The sequence below is a fragment of the Fukomys damarensis genome, unplaced genomic scaffold (assembly GCF_012274545.1).
Source record: "Fukomys damarensis isolate Sample0158 unplaced genomic scaffold, DMR_v1.0_HiC HiC_scaffold_4, whole genome shotgun sequence".
NCBI classification, from domain to species: Eukaryota; Metazoa; Chordata; class Mammalia; order Rodentia; family Bathyergidae; genus Fukomys; species Fukomys damarensis.
The window spans coordinates 69,480,506-69,497,795 of NW_022900916.1; the positions used below are offsets into that span (position 1 = coordinate 69,480,506).

The 17,290-nt window shown below is 35.9% G+C and overlaps 1 protein-coding gene across 4 annotated transcripts in view; it reads right to left on the reverse strand.

The window, feature by feature from the left end:
- Agtpbp1 (ATP/GTP binding protein 1) overlaps window positions 1–17,290 on the reverse strand; it is a 153,660-nt gene that overhangs the window by 36,252 nt on the left and 100,118 nt on the right. For all 4 annotated transcript variants that reach the window (XM_033758789.1, XM_010605516.3, XM_033758791.1 and 1 more), the window contains 2 exons: window positions 6,958–7,045; window positions 3,522–3,666 (listed from right to left, as the gene is read on the reverse strand). In XM_033758789.1, coding sequence (XP_033614680.1) covers window positions 3,522–3,666; window positions 6,958–7,045 — 233 coding nt within the window. The remainder of the gene's footprint in view (window positions 1–3,521; window positions 3,667–6,957; window positions 7,046–17,290) is intronic.

Here is a 17,290-nt window from a genome sequence, read left to right on the forward strand (position 1 = left end):
AAGAGGGATAAACATGGGCACCTTCTTTCCCTTTGTTTCTTTTCAAAATGGGAAAAAATGGTCATAGGTAGACATCTGCAGCAACACAGCAGGTTGGAGCCTTAGCAGCCTTCTTCCCTCACTGCATGGAATTCATACTTAGCTCCAAAGAGGGTCACCTAGTCTCTCTCTATACCCAAACCTGGCCTGAGTGAGCCCCACTGGAGATAATTTAAATTACTTGTAACAGTCGTCCCTTTAGAGGAAACAGTTATATGTGGCTGTCAGCAGCCATGAGAAGCCTGTGGGGCAGGGTATTGCAATCAGATAAGCTGTCAGCATAAGGCTTGTCTTAAAACCATCTTTGCTTTCACAGGTATAGATTTTTATTCCTTTTGATTCTTTTTTCTTTTTGGTACTGGGATCTAACTCGGTTCCTTGTGCTTGCGAGGCAGGTACCAGAACCACTGAGCTAAATTCCTGGCCCTCCTTTTGATTCTTATTGCAAGAGATCTCTGTTAACTGATCTACAAAGTTCTGACTAGTCTTTTTTATAGTTATAAATATAAAAATTATAAAAGTTATTATAGTTCAACTTGGCCAAATACATGAGTGCACTCTGGCTTATAAACAAGTTGTCTTATGAGTTTGTCTGTCTGTCCAATTTGTTACAACATGTACAGCTATCTTGTTTGAGCTTTTTTTCTTTTGGCATTTTGGATTTTGTAAGATGTTTGTCTGTAACTCAGGTTGGCTTACAGATAAATGCAATTAAAGACATGCTTCCCCCTGGTTGCCAGATGATCCAAGGTCAACTGGTTTTATAAATACAGTACATATCGCTGTCTATATATAATAACTCGAGAATCTTTCAGTGGTCAAAAATAATGTGTTAAATGTTATACTGGGCTCTCATAGTCATCTAAAAATTTGTTAAGATAAATACTCTTAGGCTTAGGAAAACTAGTGCACAGTGGACAGGATTCCCCCTGGTAAATAAAAGAGTGGCCACCTGGAAAAATTTATCTAGCCTTTGTTCACAAAGGGGACCCCAATAATTTCCATAGCCTATGACAAAGTATCAAACTTACAACCTTTATTGGTGAAAGAATCTAAGAGCTAACGGTTTACAATCGCTCACTATTTCAGTGTCTAAGTGTCTTTCTCCCCAACCTGCCCTTCCATTCTAGTGCACTCATGCTTAAATTTTTCATACTCTAATTTCTTACAAGTTTTGCTTATTCTTGCCTGGAGTCTGCCAAACTCCAGTCATACAAATGGAACCGATGACAGATGTGCTGGACTTCTTTTACTGGGATCCACCAGATCGGCGTTGTAAACAGCTCAGAACTACTAAACTGTACTATATGACTTCTGTGTTGGATTCTGAAGTCCCCTGGACCTTCTCCTCATCCTCTGTGGGAGGCTGTTACTATTTCCTCCCAGTAGAAACCCTTGTTGGTTACATCCATAGCAGTCCTGCTGACCTTAGTATTTGGTCCACCTATTCTTAACGTTTCTTTAGTTTTGTCTCCTCCAGAGTTAACAAGATGACGATGCTTGGCACCAACTGAGGCCTTTAGACAGACCCTCCGTACAGTAACTCTGACTGCTGATCACAACTGCAACGCTCTTCAACAGAAAATAGCCAGAACAGTCTTCACCTTTTGCTCCCTCACAGCAGCTAGGGTACTTCTTCAGAGGGAGGAATATCGCAGATAGGCAACTTAATTAGATATCTTGTAGGCAGTTAGACAAGGCCAACCCAGAAGAAGCCAACATGGAGGACCATAAAGACACATTCACTGAAGGCCAGAATTGTAAAAGGAGAGAAACTGCTACACCCTTGTTTCCCCTGGGGATAAATAGCAGTGACTGATATTAAAAATAGGTATCAATCATCTGGATAGGAGGCCAAGGTCTTAACCTAGCCTTACAAGGAAATATCCCTGACCCCGGCCCTTACTGAAAATCCTTGTACACTTGCTTTTTTTTTTTTTTTCTTTTGAGACAGGGTCTCACTATGTAGTTGAGACTGACCTGGAACTCACTATGTAGCCCAGGCTGTTCTCGACCTCACAGCGATCCTCCTGCCTCAGCCTCCTGAGTGCTGCACCACCACGCCCGGCCTCTTTGTACACTTGCTAGGTGACTTGCTCCCCCCTTGACCCCCATTTAATCAATATTACCTTGGAGATTATATTTGTAAACTTACTGGTAGGTCATGGTTTTGCCCCACCTCATACCCACCTTGTAATTAAACACTGGGTTTTATAGTTTTGTCCCACTTTGTACCCGCCTCACCACATGCCTCTACTGTATAATAAATTTTAAATAATAGTTCAAACAATTTGTGGACATGGCAAAATGTGAAAATAAATGTATCATGGTAAGAATTTTAGACTTCATAGAAAGAGAACAAGAAATCACTGAAGAGTTTTAAACAGGGGATTTCTATCTGAGAATGGCCATAACAGTACCCTCTGCCACTGTGCAAAAACAGACCAATGAAGAAGAAAGGGGGCAAAAGTAAATCCTAGGACACCAGTTAGAAAGGGTTGGTACAAGTCCAGCTGAGAAAAATGATAATGGGTAGAAAAGGCCACGGTAGTGAGACTGCAGGAAAGAGCAATTCAAAATATACTAAGAAGGCAAGGTTGATAAAGAACAATAATATACAACCAAGCAAATAAAAATGTCCGAAACATACATTTATATACATTCATAATTATTTCCCTAAGATGCATTACCCCAAAATGGAGCTAACCAAGTCATTATGTACATATTCTGGTGCCATGGTACTGAGCACACCAAGATTCCTGAACATCATACCTTTACTGCAGGTGGTGACCTTGTTAAAATATACCGAGGCTCATTTAGAATTCTCAACCAGATATCCCTCCTGATCTACAGACTACATTTCTTTTTTCCTCTTCTCTAATAGTTTGGAAGCTTGTTTCTAATTATACTGCTCCAATTTTTTTCTTGCTAAACTAATCACACATTCCTGATCCTGGGCCATCAGGATAACTATTCTGTTCTGCCAATAAATCCACCACAGTTGATCACTTAATTCATCACTTAATTTAGTTTTTCATTTTAATAAGGCAAATATTAAAAATCTCAAACAAAACAACTCTAAGGAACCTAGATCTACAATTCCACAATGAAACAATCTCCCACAAAATTGTTTTTCAATTTTTCCAAATTACATCCACTTTTCCTAATTATTTTTTTTCTATGAGATTCAATGCTTCTAGGTAAACAGTCAAAATCTTACCTAGTTTAAAATCTGTAAATAATGGAATCTTAAAGAATTGTAAATTTCTACCAAAGATGAGGAGAAAAATCATGTCAAATTTCCTTCATATTTCTTTCAATAAGGGCTGCATTCCCACCTTCTGCCCTGTAATGTTTCCAATAAAAACTGTTTCTGAAATCTCCCATACCAAACCTTTTCCTTAAGATAGTTAATTAAATTTTCTTCAATTACCTGACAGAGAAGCACAATTGGCAATAACAGTTTAGTTCCAAGTTCTCACCTGTAAAGTTGAGTATGTGTACGGATAGTGATAAGCGAAGTAGCAAACATCATCTTTGTGTGGGAAATTGACAGTGAACGTAATGGTATAGTAAGATTTTCCCTTTTGCCCACCTGCAGCAACTGAACTTCTGGAGAAGTGATTTCTGCAGGTGAAAAGGGTCAAACATGTTTACTTCATCCACTGCCATGCAACTGGCAAAACACAAATGTAAAATATTCCATATAATAAATAATCCAAAGTCTTTAACAACTAAATAACAAATAAAAAGAGAAAGGGGAAGCTTAGAAATTTAAAAAATATTTCAGGAACCTAGCAGCAAAAATCAAGCATTGATTATGACTATCAAGAAGGTGGGCAGATCTTAGCTGATAACCCATTTTAACATGAAATATCTAATGGATTTGTATTTCGTTCTGATGGTCTTTTGGTTCACTGGTGCTGGAAATAATTACTTTTATACTTTAAAAAATTGCGATGTGTGATCATCACTTGTTATTCTAACTGAAACCAGACAACTATAAAAACAACACTTATGAGGACTAGGGAAGCTGGAACACTGACTGGATACCTCTTAATTTTTCTGAGGTACAATAATAGCACTGTGGTTAGGCTGTCTTAGAAGCTCTTTGATTTTTAGATACCTATTCAAATATTTCTCGATAAAACACTGTATCTAGAAGTTGCTTCAAAAGTTCAATGTTGAAGTTAAGGGTGAAACGCAAAGCTAAAAACTCCCTGTGTGGTAACTGCTGAAACTAGCTAATAGGGCACAATAATCCTATTCTCTACATTTATAAATGTGTGAAGATCTCCATAATAAAAAGTTCTAAATAACTTAGTTTTTAAAGACTTTAAACATTGCTAACATTGCATTTTAAAATGCTCTATCAACTTAATCTTTAAAATTCAAAATCCTCTCAGAAAGCCAGGGCTTCTACGTCATTTATTCATGCACTAATATTTAAGAACTTCTTCAAACTATTAATTTAGAAGCCTGTATTAATTTAGGCACTGTATTCTGACTAAACATCCGATGACAAGGATTAAGGGATATGCAAAACAAGCTTAAGAACTGGCTCCAGCAGAAGATGGTGACACATGCTATAATCCTAGCCCTAAAGGGAGGCTAAGATAGGAGGATCACAGGCTGGCGCCCAGCATGGGCAACTTATCCAGAACCTGTCTTCTGAAAAATAGAAAATGCTGAGGACACAGCTCAGTGCAAAGGCTGTGGGTTCAATCACTAGTATCAACAATGATGAATGAGAGAGTGAACCAACAAAGGAACTAGTCTAGTCGCTGCCAAGCTTTTTCCTCCAAAAGCATAACATCTAACTGGACAGTTACAATGGGCCCTAGACTTAGGAACTCAATTCATTGCTGAGGGCTGGCTGTAACTCAGGTTGGTCAAGCGAAGGCTCAGGCTCCTCTGCACAGCCTTCAAAGTCTCTCTCCTCTACACAAGCAGATCTCAGTGTCCTCAGAGAGACACTGACCAGGATTTCTCAATGAACCCCACCCAGGAGAGGATGCAGTCATGCTCCTTCCAGAACTCTTTCAGGGCTAAATCGGTATGAGACCATCTGCAAGCACAAACGGTTGGCATTCGGGCCATAACTCAAAGTTATGTTCATAAGTTAAAACTAAAATTCCAGTCATAACCCCCAAGTAGTTCGAATGCCAGGCCAGTAGTAACTGAAGTGTCCACTGTATTTATACCACCACGTAAGAGCTACACGGCAGTTTATACATTAAAAGCCAGTGAAATACACCTTAGTTTGTACACTGGTGAGAGGTAATTTTATTCTATCTTATAGGTAAGACAAACATTAGAGGACACAGCTAATATTTAAAGGTAAGACACAACGCAAAAATTGCTTTAATTCTTAATATCTGAACTTCAGCCCTCATGAAAGCAACCAGAACAGTGCCTGATACATAGAAAATGGTTAATAAATGTTTGATGAATTTAAATTTAAACCCCAATTCTAGATCTGGAAGTAACCAAAAGAAAAAGTAAAAATTTAAACAAGCCTTGTCACATTCATATATAAACTAGAACAACTTGTGCTATGATAATTTTGTAATGTAAAAAGCCATTCACTGATTGATTTCTATTGTGTACAAGTATAAAAACATGAAAGTATTTCTTTAAAAACACAGTTTCATCCTTTAATGGTCTAAATAATTTTTCAGGGCTGGGGATCTAGCACAGTGGTGCCACGCCTCCCTTGCAAGTGCAAGATCCTGAGTTCAATCCTAGGTACCAGAAAAAAGAAAGAAAGAAAAGAAAATAGTCTAATTAATTCTGCCAAAATCTGATCAAGCACTACCTAGATCATTACTGCTTCACTCTAACTTTGTAAGAAAGATGACACAGAATATTTTATACTAGAAGAAATATGAGATGTATTCAAATGTACACGAATTATATATTACCTTTATTTTTATTCCTCATTTATTTGCTACTCATTTTGCTAAGAAAAATGGGGAAGAAATCTTACTGAGATAAAGCCCAGCAGACATTTTCATTCCCAAAAAGCAACAGCACTTAAAGATTTTTTCCGAAGTCACATCATAAACTGTTAAAACAGTTTAATTCCATAAGTCATCTTTGTCTAAACTGGTAAAGCTGAAAAAGAAGGGACATTAGTGCTAAATACGCACAATGTTAAAAGTCAAAACCTACTACAAAGAAACTGCCAGGTTGAGAATAACAAAGGATGAATTGGGAGGCAAAATGGATTAAACAGTGGAAGTTACCTAAAAACAAACTGCACACAGAAACTGAATAAAAATGAAAAGCAATGAATTCTCTTAGAATCATAAAATATTTAGAAGTGCAGCTGAAGAATAAAATTATCCAATAGATTAAATAATTCTTATTTAATTTTTCTTTTTTTCTCTTAGCTATTTCCAGATCTAAAATTAGGATCCAGTTCAATCCAACAAGTACTTATTTCTCACTCAGTACATTAAAGCACTATTTTAAGTCAGAGATGACTGTGTAAATTGATACAGTGTAACTAACTGTGGAACATATCTCCAAGTAAAACAATTTGGAAATTAAAATGAGGCAAATATTTGTGTGCTAATACAAGAAGTGAAAAGAATTATATTTGACATAAAAGAACCTATAATTCTTAATTTCAGTTTCACTGAATGAAGTCTAGAGTTTTAAACCTTTTTGAAAAGCTAAGGACACAAAACTAAGTGGTGAAAACAAAGCTTGTGTCTGAGTCTGTCTACCTACAACACACATTTCTACTATCTACGTGCCCAATGTGTAGACCTAAAACCCTAAAGGACTCTTCAGAGTTACTAACACATAACACTGATACAAAGAATGCAGCAATAATTCTACTTTTGACCTTTACAGTGAAATTGAATATCCTCTTTTTGTATGCTGTTATCTCATCCTTAGAGTACTTACTTATAGTAACAGATGTCAGTCCCCACACGGATCCACCACGGTCTGGCATTTAATGCCTCCTGAACTGAGTACATGAGTGGCTGCATACCTTGGAGACATAAAAAGAAGGGGAAGAGTTTTATAAAGAGAGAATTCTTTTCTGAATTTTTGAGTTAAAAATTAGTCTTGCCTTTGTAGAAAGCATCAAAGTTCAGGAAAGCTAAAATAAGTTACACTTTGGATTTTAGTATACATTAAAGAAATGAGAAACTTCTAAAACTCTTAGTCAATCCGTAATATAAGCCAGGTATGTGTACGCTTATACGTAATTCCAGCACTCTGAGAAGCTAAGGCAGCCCACTGCAGGCAGTTCAGTGAAGGATTTGAGGATGTTGTTCAAGGTGAAGGTCCTCCAGTACCAGCAAAATAACTATTATAATGATAATATTTTATTTTTAAGTTTAAACTAGGATTACAACTTTAGAAAGAAAAGACATTAAATTTTGTAAAATAGCTCTTTACTCCCTGGTACCAAAAAAAAAATCAAGTGGTACTACAAAATATCTGTTTACAGTGAAAAGGAAGGAGACAATTAAAAAATCGAATTAGGTACATAGTTTATTTTCTTGGGTATTAAAAAATGCTTTCCAGGTCAGTGATTTAGCTCTGTGGTGCCACTACGTGCTTTGCAAGCGCAAGGTACCAAGTTCCATCCCTAGTACCCCCCCCAAAAAAAAGTATTCCACATGAACTTTAAGATAATTGTATTTGATTTACTAATGTAATGCATTAAATTTCTAATAGGAATTGAATTGAATTCATGTGTTAATTTAGAAAGCCTGCCAACTTGTATTGAGATCTGGTGTGACTTTCTTTAAATGCTAATTCAAGGATATAATACAAAAATATTTCCTTATCTTCATAAACCTTTGATTTCTAATTATTTCAATAATAAAGAACTACTCTTTGTTGTATTTATCTTACAAGTGCACCATCCAACGAACATTAACTTTATTGGCTTTTATTAATCTCCTGTTTTTTCTAGGTATATAATCATATCTGTTCCCATTTTAAATAATTTATCTCCTCATGGAATATTCAGTTATTTCATCTTCTACTTTTACTGCACTTAAAGAAATCAAGTAACATCAAAAAATAAGAAACAGTGATTTAAGGACAACTCTGCTGTATTCAAAATTTTAATCAAAATGTGTTGCTATTCAATGTTTGCCGCTTTTGCAAATCAGTTTTATCATGTATAATAAAAACAGCTAATACTGAATAATTTCTATGTGCCAGACACTGCTAGAAGTGTTTTTACATGTATTAAAACAGTCATTAAATCCTCTCATCCACCCTAGTGGTTTGTGATATTATTATTCTATTCCCATACCTTAAATAGTTTTACTATAATTCTTGATTTAAAAAAAATTTTATGTAGTTAAGCAGCACTGCTTTTCAACTTTTATAATTTGCTTCTAAAGACAAAAAATAAACTTCATCATGTTCATGAAACCTTATTTATATATATATATTGAACATTTAAGCCAATATTCTACAGATTTCACTGTAATCCAAATCAATAAAAAGTTGAAAAAAAACAGGTCCTTGGAAATTATGTAATATTTTTCTTAAAACAAAACAATGCAAAACAAAAAAACCAGCTAGCTGTGGTCGTGCACACCTGTAACCCCAGCACTCTGGGAGCAAAGATCTGGGCAAATTAGGATTTTTAGAGAGACCTTGCCACAAAAATCAAAACTAAAACAAAATGGGATATAGTTCAGTGTTAGGGCTCTGGTTGAGTCCTCAGTACCTCGCAAAAAACAAACGACACCCAAAGAGGAAATTTTAAACTGTTCAAAGAGGTTATCTAGAATTGTGCAATTTAATATGGTAGCCACCAGAACATGTGGCTATTTAAATTTAAATTAATTAAAATGAGATATTGTAAAACTTCCATTCTTCAGTGGAGCTAGGATCATTTGTAGTGCTTCACAGCCACATGTGGGTAGTGGTTAAACCAGCGTTAAGTCGAAAATTCAATTATTGTATTATTTAAAATACAGCCAGGTGTGGTGGTGCACGCCTGTAATCCCAGCACTCAGGAGGCTGAGGCAGGAGGATGGCTGTGAGTTCGAGACCAGCCTGGGCTACATAGTGAGTTCCAGGTCAGACTCAACTACATAGTGAGACCCTGTCTCAAAAATAAATTAATTAATTAATTTAAAAAATTAAAAATAAAATACAGCATGATTGAAAATAAGTACTCAAGAAGGAAATAACTAAAAGGAAGTAAGAGAATTAATGAAAACAAGTAATGAAAGCAATCAAAAATAAAACAAAACACAGGAATACCAAAAATGATTGGGAAAAAATAGAAATTCTAAACAGGCCAGTACTATTGAATGAGAAATTAAAAATGCATTCATGAGTCACCATACTGAGATGATACTCCAACTGAATTAAACTTACTTACAAAGATTTTGCTTTTAAAATTTATTCTAAAAGGCCAAATAGTTCTCTCCTCGAAAGAAACCCCAGTTGAAATAGATTCTTTCACGTACTTCATCGAATACTCCAACTCCTATGGAGTTTTTTTCGCATGGGAAGTGGGGCATACTTATCATATAGCTTTTATTTTGTCATTTTACCCTTTTATGGAGGTCCATGGGCCTTTCTCTCCCATGGCTCTGACAGTTTTCAGTCTCTTCATCACGCTAGATCACATCATGTCTAAGAATCCATTCCACTTTACTGTAAGAATGACTGCAGGATCTCACTAACTCCCAATCCTAGTTTGACGGAGCTGTCTGCTTTCATCATCCTATTTCTCTTCAGTGGACCGGGATCAGTTCCATTTCTTACATCTCAGACGGCAGCTACAGTCCACCCTCAAATATGTTCTCAACATCGAGACCCTAGGCAGTGATGGTGAACCTCTGCGAGCTTTCAATGCTAACAGCAGGCTGCGACACAGGTGCCACAGGTTCGCACCAACGTGAATCCAAAAAAATCAAGCTTGGTGAATGTACGATTCAAATTCTCTACATCTTCGCTTGTTTACTTTTTGATGTCTCAAAATCTGAAAGGGATATTTTAGATTATCCTACCTGTCTATTAATAAATTTCTGTTTCTTGGAGCTTTTGCTCTACTTGTGTGGGTGCCAATTATAACTGAATAGTATAAAGGTTTATAGCATCAAGGATTATAAGTAAATATATAACATCTGTCTTTGACCCACTCAGAATTTTTTACCTTAAATTTTTCTTCGACATTAATACTACCATTTTTTACACCACCACTTTAAAATATCAGCACGTTATCTGCATTTGCCTACTTCAGCTCTGCCCAACTGTTCATTCTCCGTCTCACTGGGACTGAACTAACACTCACACACACACAGGCACACTACTGGATGGTGTAACTCTCAACACCTGGCTCTGGGAACATTTTAGCTCAGTTAGCGAGGACCTACATTTAATTTCCTTTCCACTACTTATCAGATGCTTTTCTTTTTCATCTTTTAGTGTCTGATTTTTATTTGTTCACCTGCATTTTCCCAAACGTCCTTTTCTTCTTAATACAGAGGCGTTCTGGCCCTTGTTTCAGTAACATTTCCCATCCTTTTCACACTCGATGAACTGACATTTTTCTGGGACTACATTAAAGTGAATAACTAAGCCATCACACCATGACAAGTTTCATTCCTCATTGAAACAATATTTTCAATTAACACCTTTAAAAAATTCTGGGTCTTGTATCTTGAGATCTTTCCACTCAATGATTTTCCTGAGAGGGTTCAGGTAGCTTATTTCCTTAGTTCTTATATATACCAAGATGTACTTTGCTGGCAGTGACAGACAAGTGAAGGATTTTTACAAAAGATACCCAGTTGTCTTCTAGCTTAAGGGCCACAAGTGAGCAGTCCCAACACTACCCTAACTTCTCTCCATATGCAGAACACGGTGATGGAGAGCGTACAGTCTGTTCACAGACGACCACGATTTGAATTCCCTCTTCACTGCATTACCAGAGGAGTGATCTTGGTCAGATTAGTAAACACTCCATGTTCCTGCTATCTCTTCTGTAAAATGGGGGTATTCATCTCATTGGGTAGTTTGTTGTGTGAATTAAGAATATCATGTGTTACCACTGAGAACAAGGCCTGGCCCCTGATAAATATTTAATGAACATTAGCTGCTGTTATCATTATCAATATTCCATTCTTCGAGAGTGAAAGTGTGTTAAGATTTTCTCTTTACACTTGAAAGTCAGCAATGTCGTGAACATATAAAAGAGGCCTGACTTCCTTAACTCTAAATGGGACTCAGTGAACTGCTTCAATCTCCACAAGATACAACGAAAGTCATCAAACAGGTAACTATAACGAAGTACAAAAAAAATCTCAACCTGTGGTCAAAAGACACTTTAGATTTATTTGAAGTACTCTAAATTTAAAAAGGACAATGCATTCTTACATTGTTTTTTACCTGATAGTACTAAATTCTGGTGAAGGGACTCCATTTGGAAGTTCTGTCTATAATAAAAAGTATCTAGACAAAACAGGCTGCCTCAGCAAGAATCAAGCAAGTGAGACAAATCAGAATCAACCGACCAGAATAGACTTCATCTGATACAGAAAAGCCAAATTTGAGCAACTGCTTTATTCATTTTATGCATACAACATGCTAAAACTACCCATTTGTCACTTGAATATAAACTATTAAATGACCATAGTACCACCCAATGTCACCGGACTCTAATAATATCCAAGTAAAAGATAAGGTTTTATTAAGGACATGGCCAACATTAAGTAGAAATATAAAAAAAGCCAAGGTGTTTTAGGCCCTATTCATCAATGTACTATGAATCACAGACTTGAAATTTTGCTGTTGAAGTTAACATCCTTATTTAACAAATGAGCGAGACAAGGAAAGTTTAAAATGGGACACAAATAAATCTGAAGGCATCTATTGTAAGCTGCATATAGTATTTGGACACACTGTGTCTACAAAGAGAAAGCACAAGCTTCTAATATCACTAGTATTACAAAAGAGATTTATAAAAAGAAAAGGAAGATTGGATTCTTGGACCAAAAGATAATCATTTCACACATCATCACCTACAAGACAAAAATTAAACCACCAATGATATCAGACTCAAGCATTAGTAGTAGACAAAGTACAGCAAATTTTAAATCATGGATAAGTAAAGCAATGAGCAAAGTTACAGTAATCAAATGAAAACATTAAAGTAGGGAATAAAATCCTTAAATCAACACAGATTTCAGGGCAAACAATATTAAATGAGACAAAGAAGGAACTTCTAAATAACAAATATTAGAATTCATAGTTAAATAACAATTCCTAACAATTTCATTTGTATGAACCAGATAAGATCAACTTACTACATAAAGTAGAAACTATAGGAGTCTCTTAGTGTAAGACACAGCAAATGAACAAATATCATGTATAGATAGATATAGTTAGAGAGAGAGAGAGAGAGAGAGAGAGAGAGGAGAGAGGCGAAAAGACTGAAAATGTGGTTTCGAGTTAAAAATCTCTTAATTAAGAAAAAGAATGAGGAAAAAATGAGGGACCAGGGATTTAGCTCAGTGGTAACAGCGCCTGCCTCCTAAGTGCAAGGTCCCTGGTATGGAAAAAAGAATGCCAAAAAGAAAAAGAATGAAACTTAAATGAAGATCTAATAATTGGAAGGGATTTCATGTATCAATGATAATTTCCTGATTGTGAAAACTGTACTGTAGTTACACCAAAAAAATGCCATTATTTATAGAAAATGCACCCAAATTATTTTAGAACGATAGGACACCATCTCAGATGCTGAACATCTAGACAAAGGCCACAGCTTTTGTTTGAAATTATTTCAAAATAAAATATTGAGAAAAAATTGATGGCCATGAACTGGAGTCTGCACATGCTCATTTCATGCTCTGCTAGGGTCTTCACTCACAGTGCCTCCCTCTGCCTCAGCCATCGACGAAATACTGAACACCTACTAACCGCCACGCCGTCGGTGTTGGCAACAGTCAATAGACACTCCTGCTAGCTCAAGGAATTCATATTTTGGGGGCATAATGAAAAAAATATACACATAAATAACAAGAAATTGTAAAGAACACTCCAAAAAGTAAATAGAGGAAAGAAAAAAAAAGTTCAATTCTAAAATATGAAGTTAACTAACCCCAAGATGGAAGCTGTGGAAGTACTCAAGCATTCTACAAAATTGTACACTAATGTAGGGTTCCAAACTAATGTAGGGTACTTCTCTGTGTATGTGAGAAGGTAGTTAAAAATCCTGATTTATCTGGGAGACAGAGAAGGGGAGAATAAAACAGATACAGTCCTTGTTGCTAACGTGCCCAAAGTACAAGTTACTAAGGAACAAGACTGCCATCTAGTGGTGATTTGAGCACCTCCCTTTCGAATAATGAGAGGGGATGATGGTTACTGCATGGTGATATAAACGCTTAAATTTAGCACCGCAAAGGCACCACTGTCTTTACAATTAACAATAACAGGGCTGGGGATGTAGCTCAGTGGTTTCACCACCTGCCTCGCAAGCACAAGGACCGGAGTTCAATCCCCGGTACCAAAACAAAAACAGTAACATAAGAACAACAGATATACTAAAATTATTAACCTTAAAGTCATTTATGAGAAAAGCAATAAAATCACCCCCCCAAAAAAAAATCTCTAAGAAAAGGGCAACTAGAAATACAAAAGGAATGAACAGGTTGTCATTCTTTGGAGGAGGTTTGCCCAAAAAGATTTCTATTTGGTACATTTTTCTAGAATCCAACACTCAAAATTTCCCAGCCAGCGAGCCCAAATTTTAAAAATGAGAAACATTTACAGACAATAAGCTATTCAAATAGTACTTCCTCATTTCAACCATGCATGACATATTAAAAATATCCAACTTATAAAAATTTCACTACAAATAATTTCTTTAGCTATCAGTACCATCCCTGAAAATAAATCTGGATCTAATAATCAGAATATTAACTGTTCAGCTTAGTTATAATTGCTTACAGTGTTGAAGTCTAGCTTAGCAAAATACTGATCCCTTTCTTCTTCTAATTCTATTGATAAAAACAACATTTGTTTTATGTGGTATTAACTTAACAAACTCATGGCAGACTTTCATTTAAAAAATCATATTTACCAAAACAGCTCCTTCTGTAGTTTGTACTAACTTCTTAGTTAAGTATCTACAAATAGCTAAATAAATTACAACTAAAACAAAAACTCACAACAACTCGTCAGAATCTGGGAAAAACTATTACCAAACTTAAGGCAGATGGGGCAAGACTGAGAAGTATTCATTTTATAATCTGTTTTCTGTAGGGTTTTTGTACTTTATATTTTAGAGACTACACTTCACTACACTTGAAATCCCTTAAAGAATAAACAATAAAGTACACAGGCCGGGGATTTTTAGCTCAGTGGTTAGCCACCTGCTTCCCAAGCACAAGGACCCGAGTTCAATTTCTGGAACCAAAAAACAATAAAGCACAAAAATTAAAAGCATAAAAATACAAACATTAATATAAATATTTTAAGAAAGTTAAAATCAGCTAATAAAAGACATGGATTGAACAACAAAAATCCAATCTTCATTTACAAAAATAAAAAAAATAAACAAATTTAAAACAAAATTAAGTAGAAACAAATTACAGTAAAAAAGAACAGGATAAATGTGATTACACTATTAAAATGTTTACCCAAAATGAATGTAAAAAAGTTATGTCTGTGCCATCTAACAGCAATGAAGTAGAAAAAAACATTTTTTAAAATGAAAGTTTGAAGCACAACCAAACTGAAAAATATTTTAAATATTTTAAGTCTCAGGGACAAAAAGAAGGCAAAAAATAAAGAATACAGAGAGCTGAACAAATGAATGTATAACAGTAGAAACAAACCAATAAATATCCACTGGCCTCCACCCTTCCCTATCCCAGGATGTTGGCACAGTACCTAAAACACCATCTCCTGAGTGACAGGAGGCAGGAGCGTCTTTGTCCTAATATTTGATTGTTGGCTCCAGTTACTGGCACAGAGCACAGACTTCCTAAGCAAGAGAGGTGCTAGGTACCCCTTGCCTTATAACAACTGGCCTTTGATCCTGGCTCCTGACAAAGAGCTCCTAAACCTGTTGGAATGCTCTGGATGTTCCAATGAGGTGATGGCTGGTGGGGGACACTAGCTGGGGGATGATCACCAGGAGGGCCAAACCAGGAGGAGAAACTTGGAACTTTCACCCCTACCTCTACCCTTCTGGGATAGGAAATGAGCTGGAGACCGGGTTAATAACCATCATACCAACCTGAAAGGCCTCTGTGAAAGTACCTACAGCACACCAAAAACTGAGTAGCTTCTGAGTTAGTGAAAGCGTCCCCAAGTCAGAGAGCGGCACGTTCCAACTCCATGAGGAAAGAAGCTCTAATGCTTGGGATGCTTCTGGATCTTGCACTGGGCACCCCTTCATCTGTATCCTTTACCATATTTTCGTTATGAAAAAACCAATAAACATACATTAGCATTTCTCCGAGTTCTATGAGCTATCAGCAAATTAAAGAACCTGAGGAAATGGTCTTGGAAACACAGCGGTGTGGCCAAGTTGGACAGTGTGCTCCCTGGAGAGTCACTACTTCTGACGGCATCCAAATAAGAGGAAGTCTTAGAGGACTGAATCTCAACCCAGTGAAATCAAGACCAACTCAGGTAGTGGCAAAGACAGACCCATAGGACCCCCACCAGTATCTGAGGAGTACGAGAACAGGAAGCTGTGGGGACTCCTAAACATCTGTCACAGAAGTGCTGAAAACAGCCTGAGCAGATGGAGGTTGTATGAGGAGTAAGGAAAAAAAGCTGATATTTTTTTTCTCCTCACTAAACTAACAATGTGTATTAAATTATGCTGGCTGCAGAAAATATTATTTTTCCAACTACTCATGAAAATGCAAACTGCCCATATGTTAAACCACAGAAATTACTGCAAATCATAAACCATACATGTATGTAAACAAAGTAGATAAATACTTGTAAGTAAGAAGAAAGCTTTAGCCACATCAGCCAAGTAAAAATATAATAAGCCCTTTCCCTAAATAATTTTTGTATCAAAAAGAAACTACATATATATAAAATATAAATGATATACATATAAAATATTATAAGCAATATAAAAATAAGAGATCATAATATTAAAATATGGGAGGATACAATTAAGTTGTACTCAAAGGCAAATGCAAAACCTAAAATGCTTCATTACACAATAATAAATTTAAGTTTAAAAAACTACAATACAGAAAAGAGAAAAAACTGACATGCAGGGAAGCAAAGGAAGAAACTAATCAACAAAAATAAAGACTTCTAAAGAAAATGAATAAACCAAAAGCCAGGTTTTTTAGATAACAAAAGCAAGAAAACAAAATCACATACCAAATACCCCAAAAAGGCCACACATAGCCTGCCTTGAAAGCCCAAGGCCCTGAGTTTGGTACCAAAAAATAAAAGAGCAGGCAAGGAAATAAACAAGTATACAAGCCGGGTGTGGTGGCACACCCCCATAATCCCAGCACTTGGGAGGCTGAGGCAGGAGGATCACTGTGAGTTCGAGACCAGCCTGGGCTACATAGTGAGTTCCAGGTCAGTCTCAACTACATAGTGAGACCCTGTCTCAAAAAACCAAAAAACAAAACAAAACAAAACAAAAATCTAATTTTTAAAATGAGTACAAATAGAAATTTTGTATTGTGAGAAAGAGTAACTCAAGATAAACATGCTTAATGTAAATATCAGCAGCATTCCAATAAATCAAAATAAAGATGTAAAATCTCTTTTGAATATTCTTAAAGTTCTATCCAAAAACAATGAATTGTACACAATAACTACGACTAACAGAGATTCTAGTTATTTACCAAGAAAATACATATTAACAAGTGAGCGACTATGAGAACTAATGTAACTTTAGAGAATGATTTTCAAGCAAATACATATATAATTTTCTTATAGTAATAACAAATTTTAAAATAGGGGGAATATCCTTTCATGATAGAAACAAAAAATTAATAATAAAGATAAACAGAAATACATAATACCTATGAAAAGAAACCTAAAAAAATTATAGGTGAGAGTATAAAAAAAATGAATAAACAATATATCATATTCTTTAGGGTCAAGACATACAAAAAATTTTCTCCCAAATTACCCTATGAATTTAATCCAATGGTAATTTTTGGCACTCATAAAGTTAGTGTGAATAATATTTATAACAAACTTCAGCAAAAATAGGTAGAGGAGGAGGACTTGCCACTGCAAAGGTCAA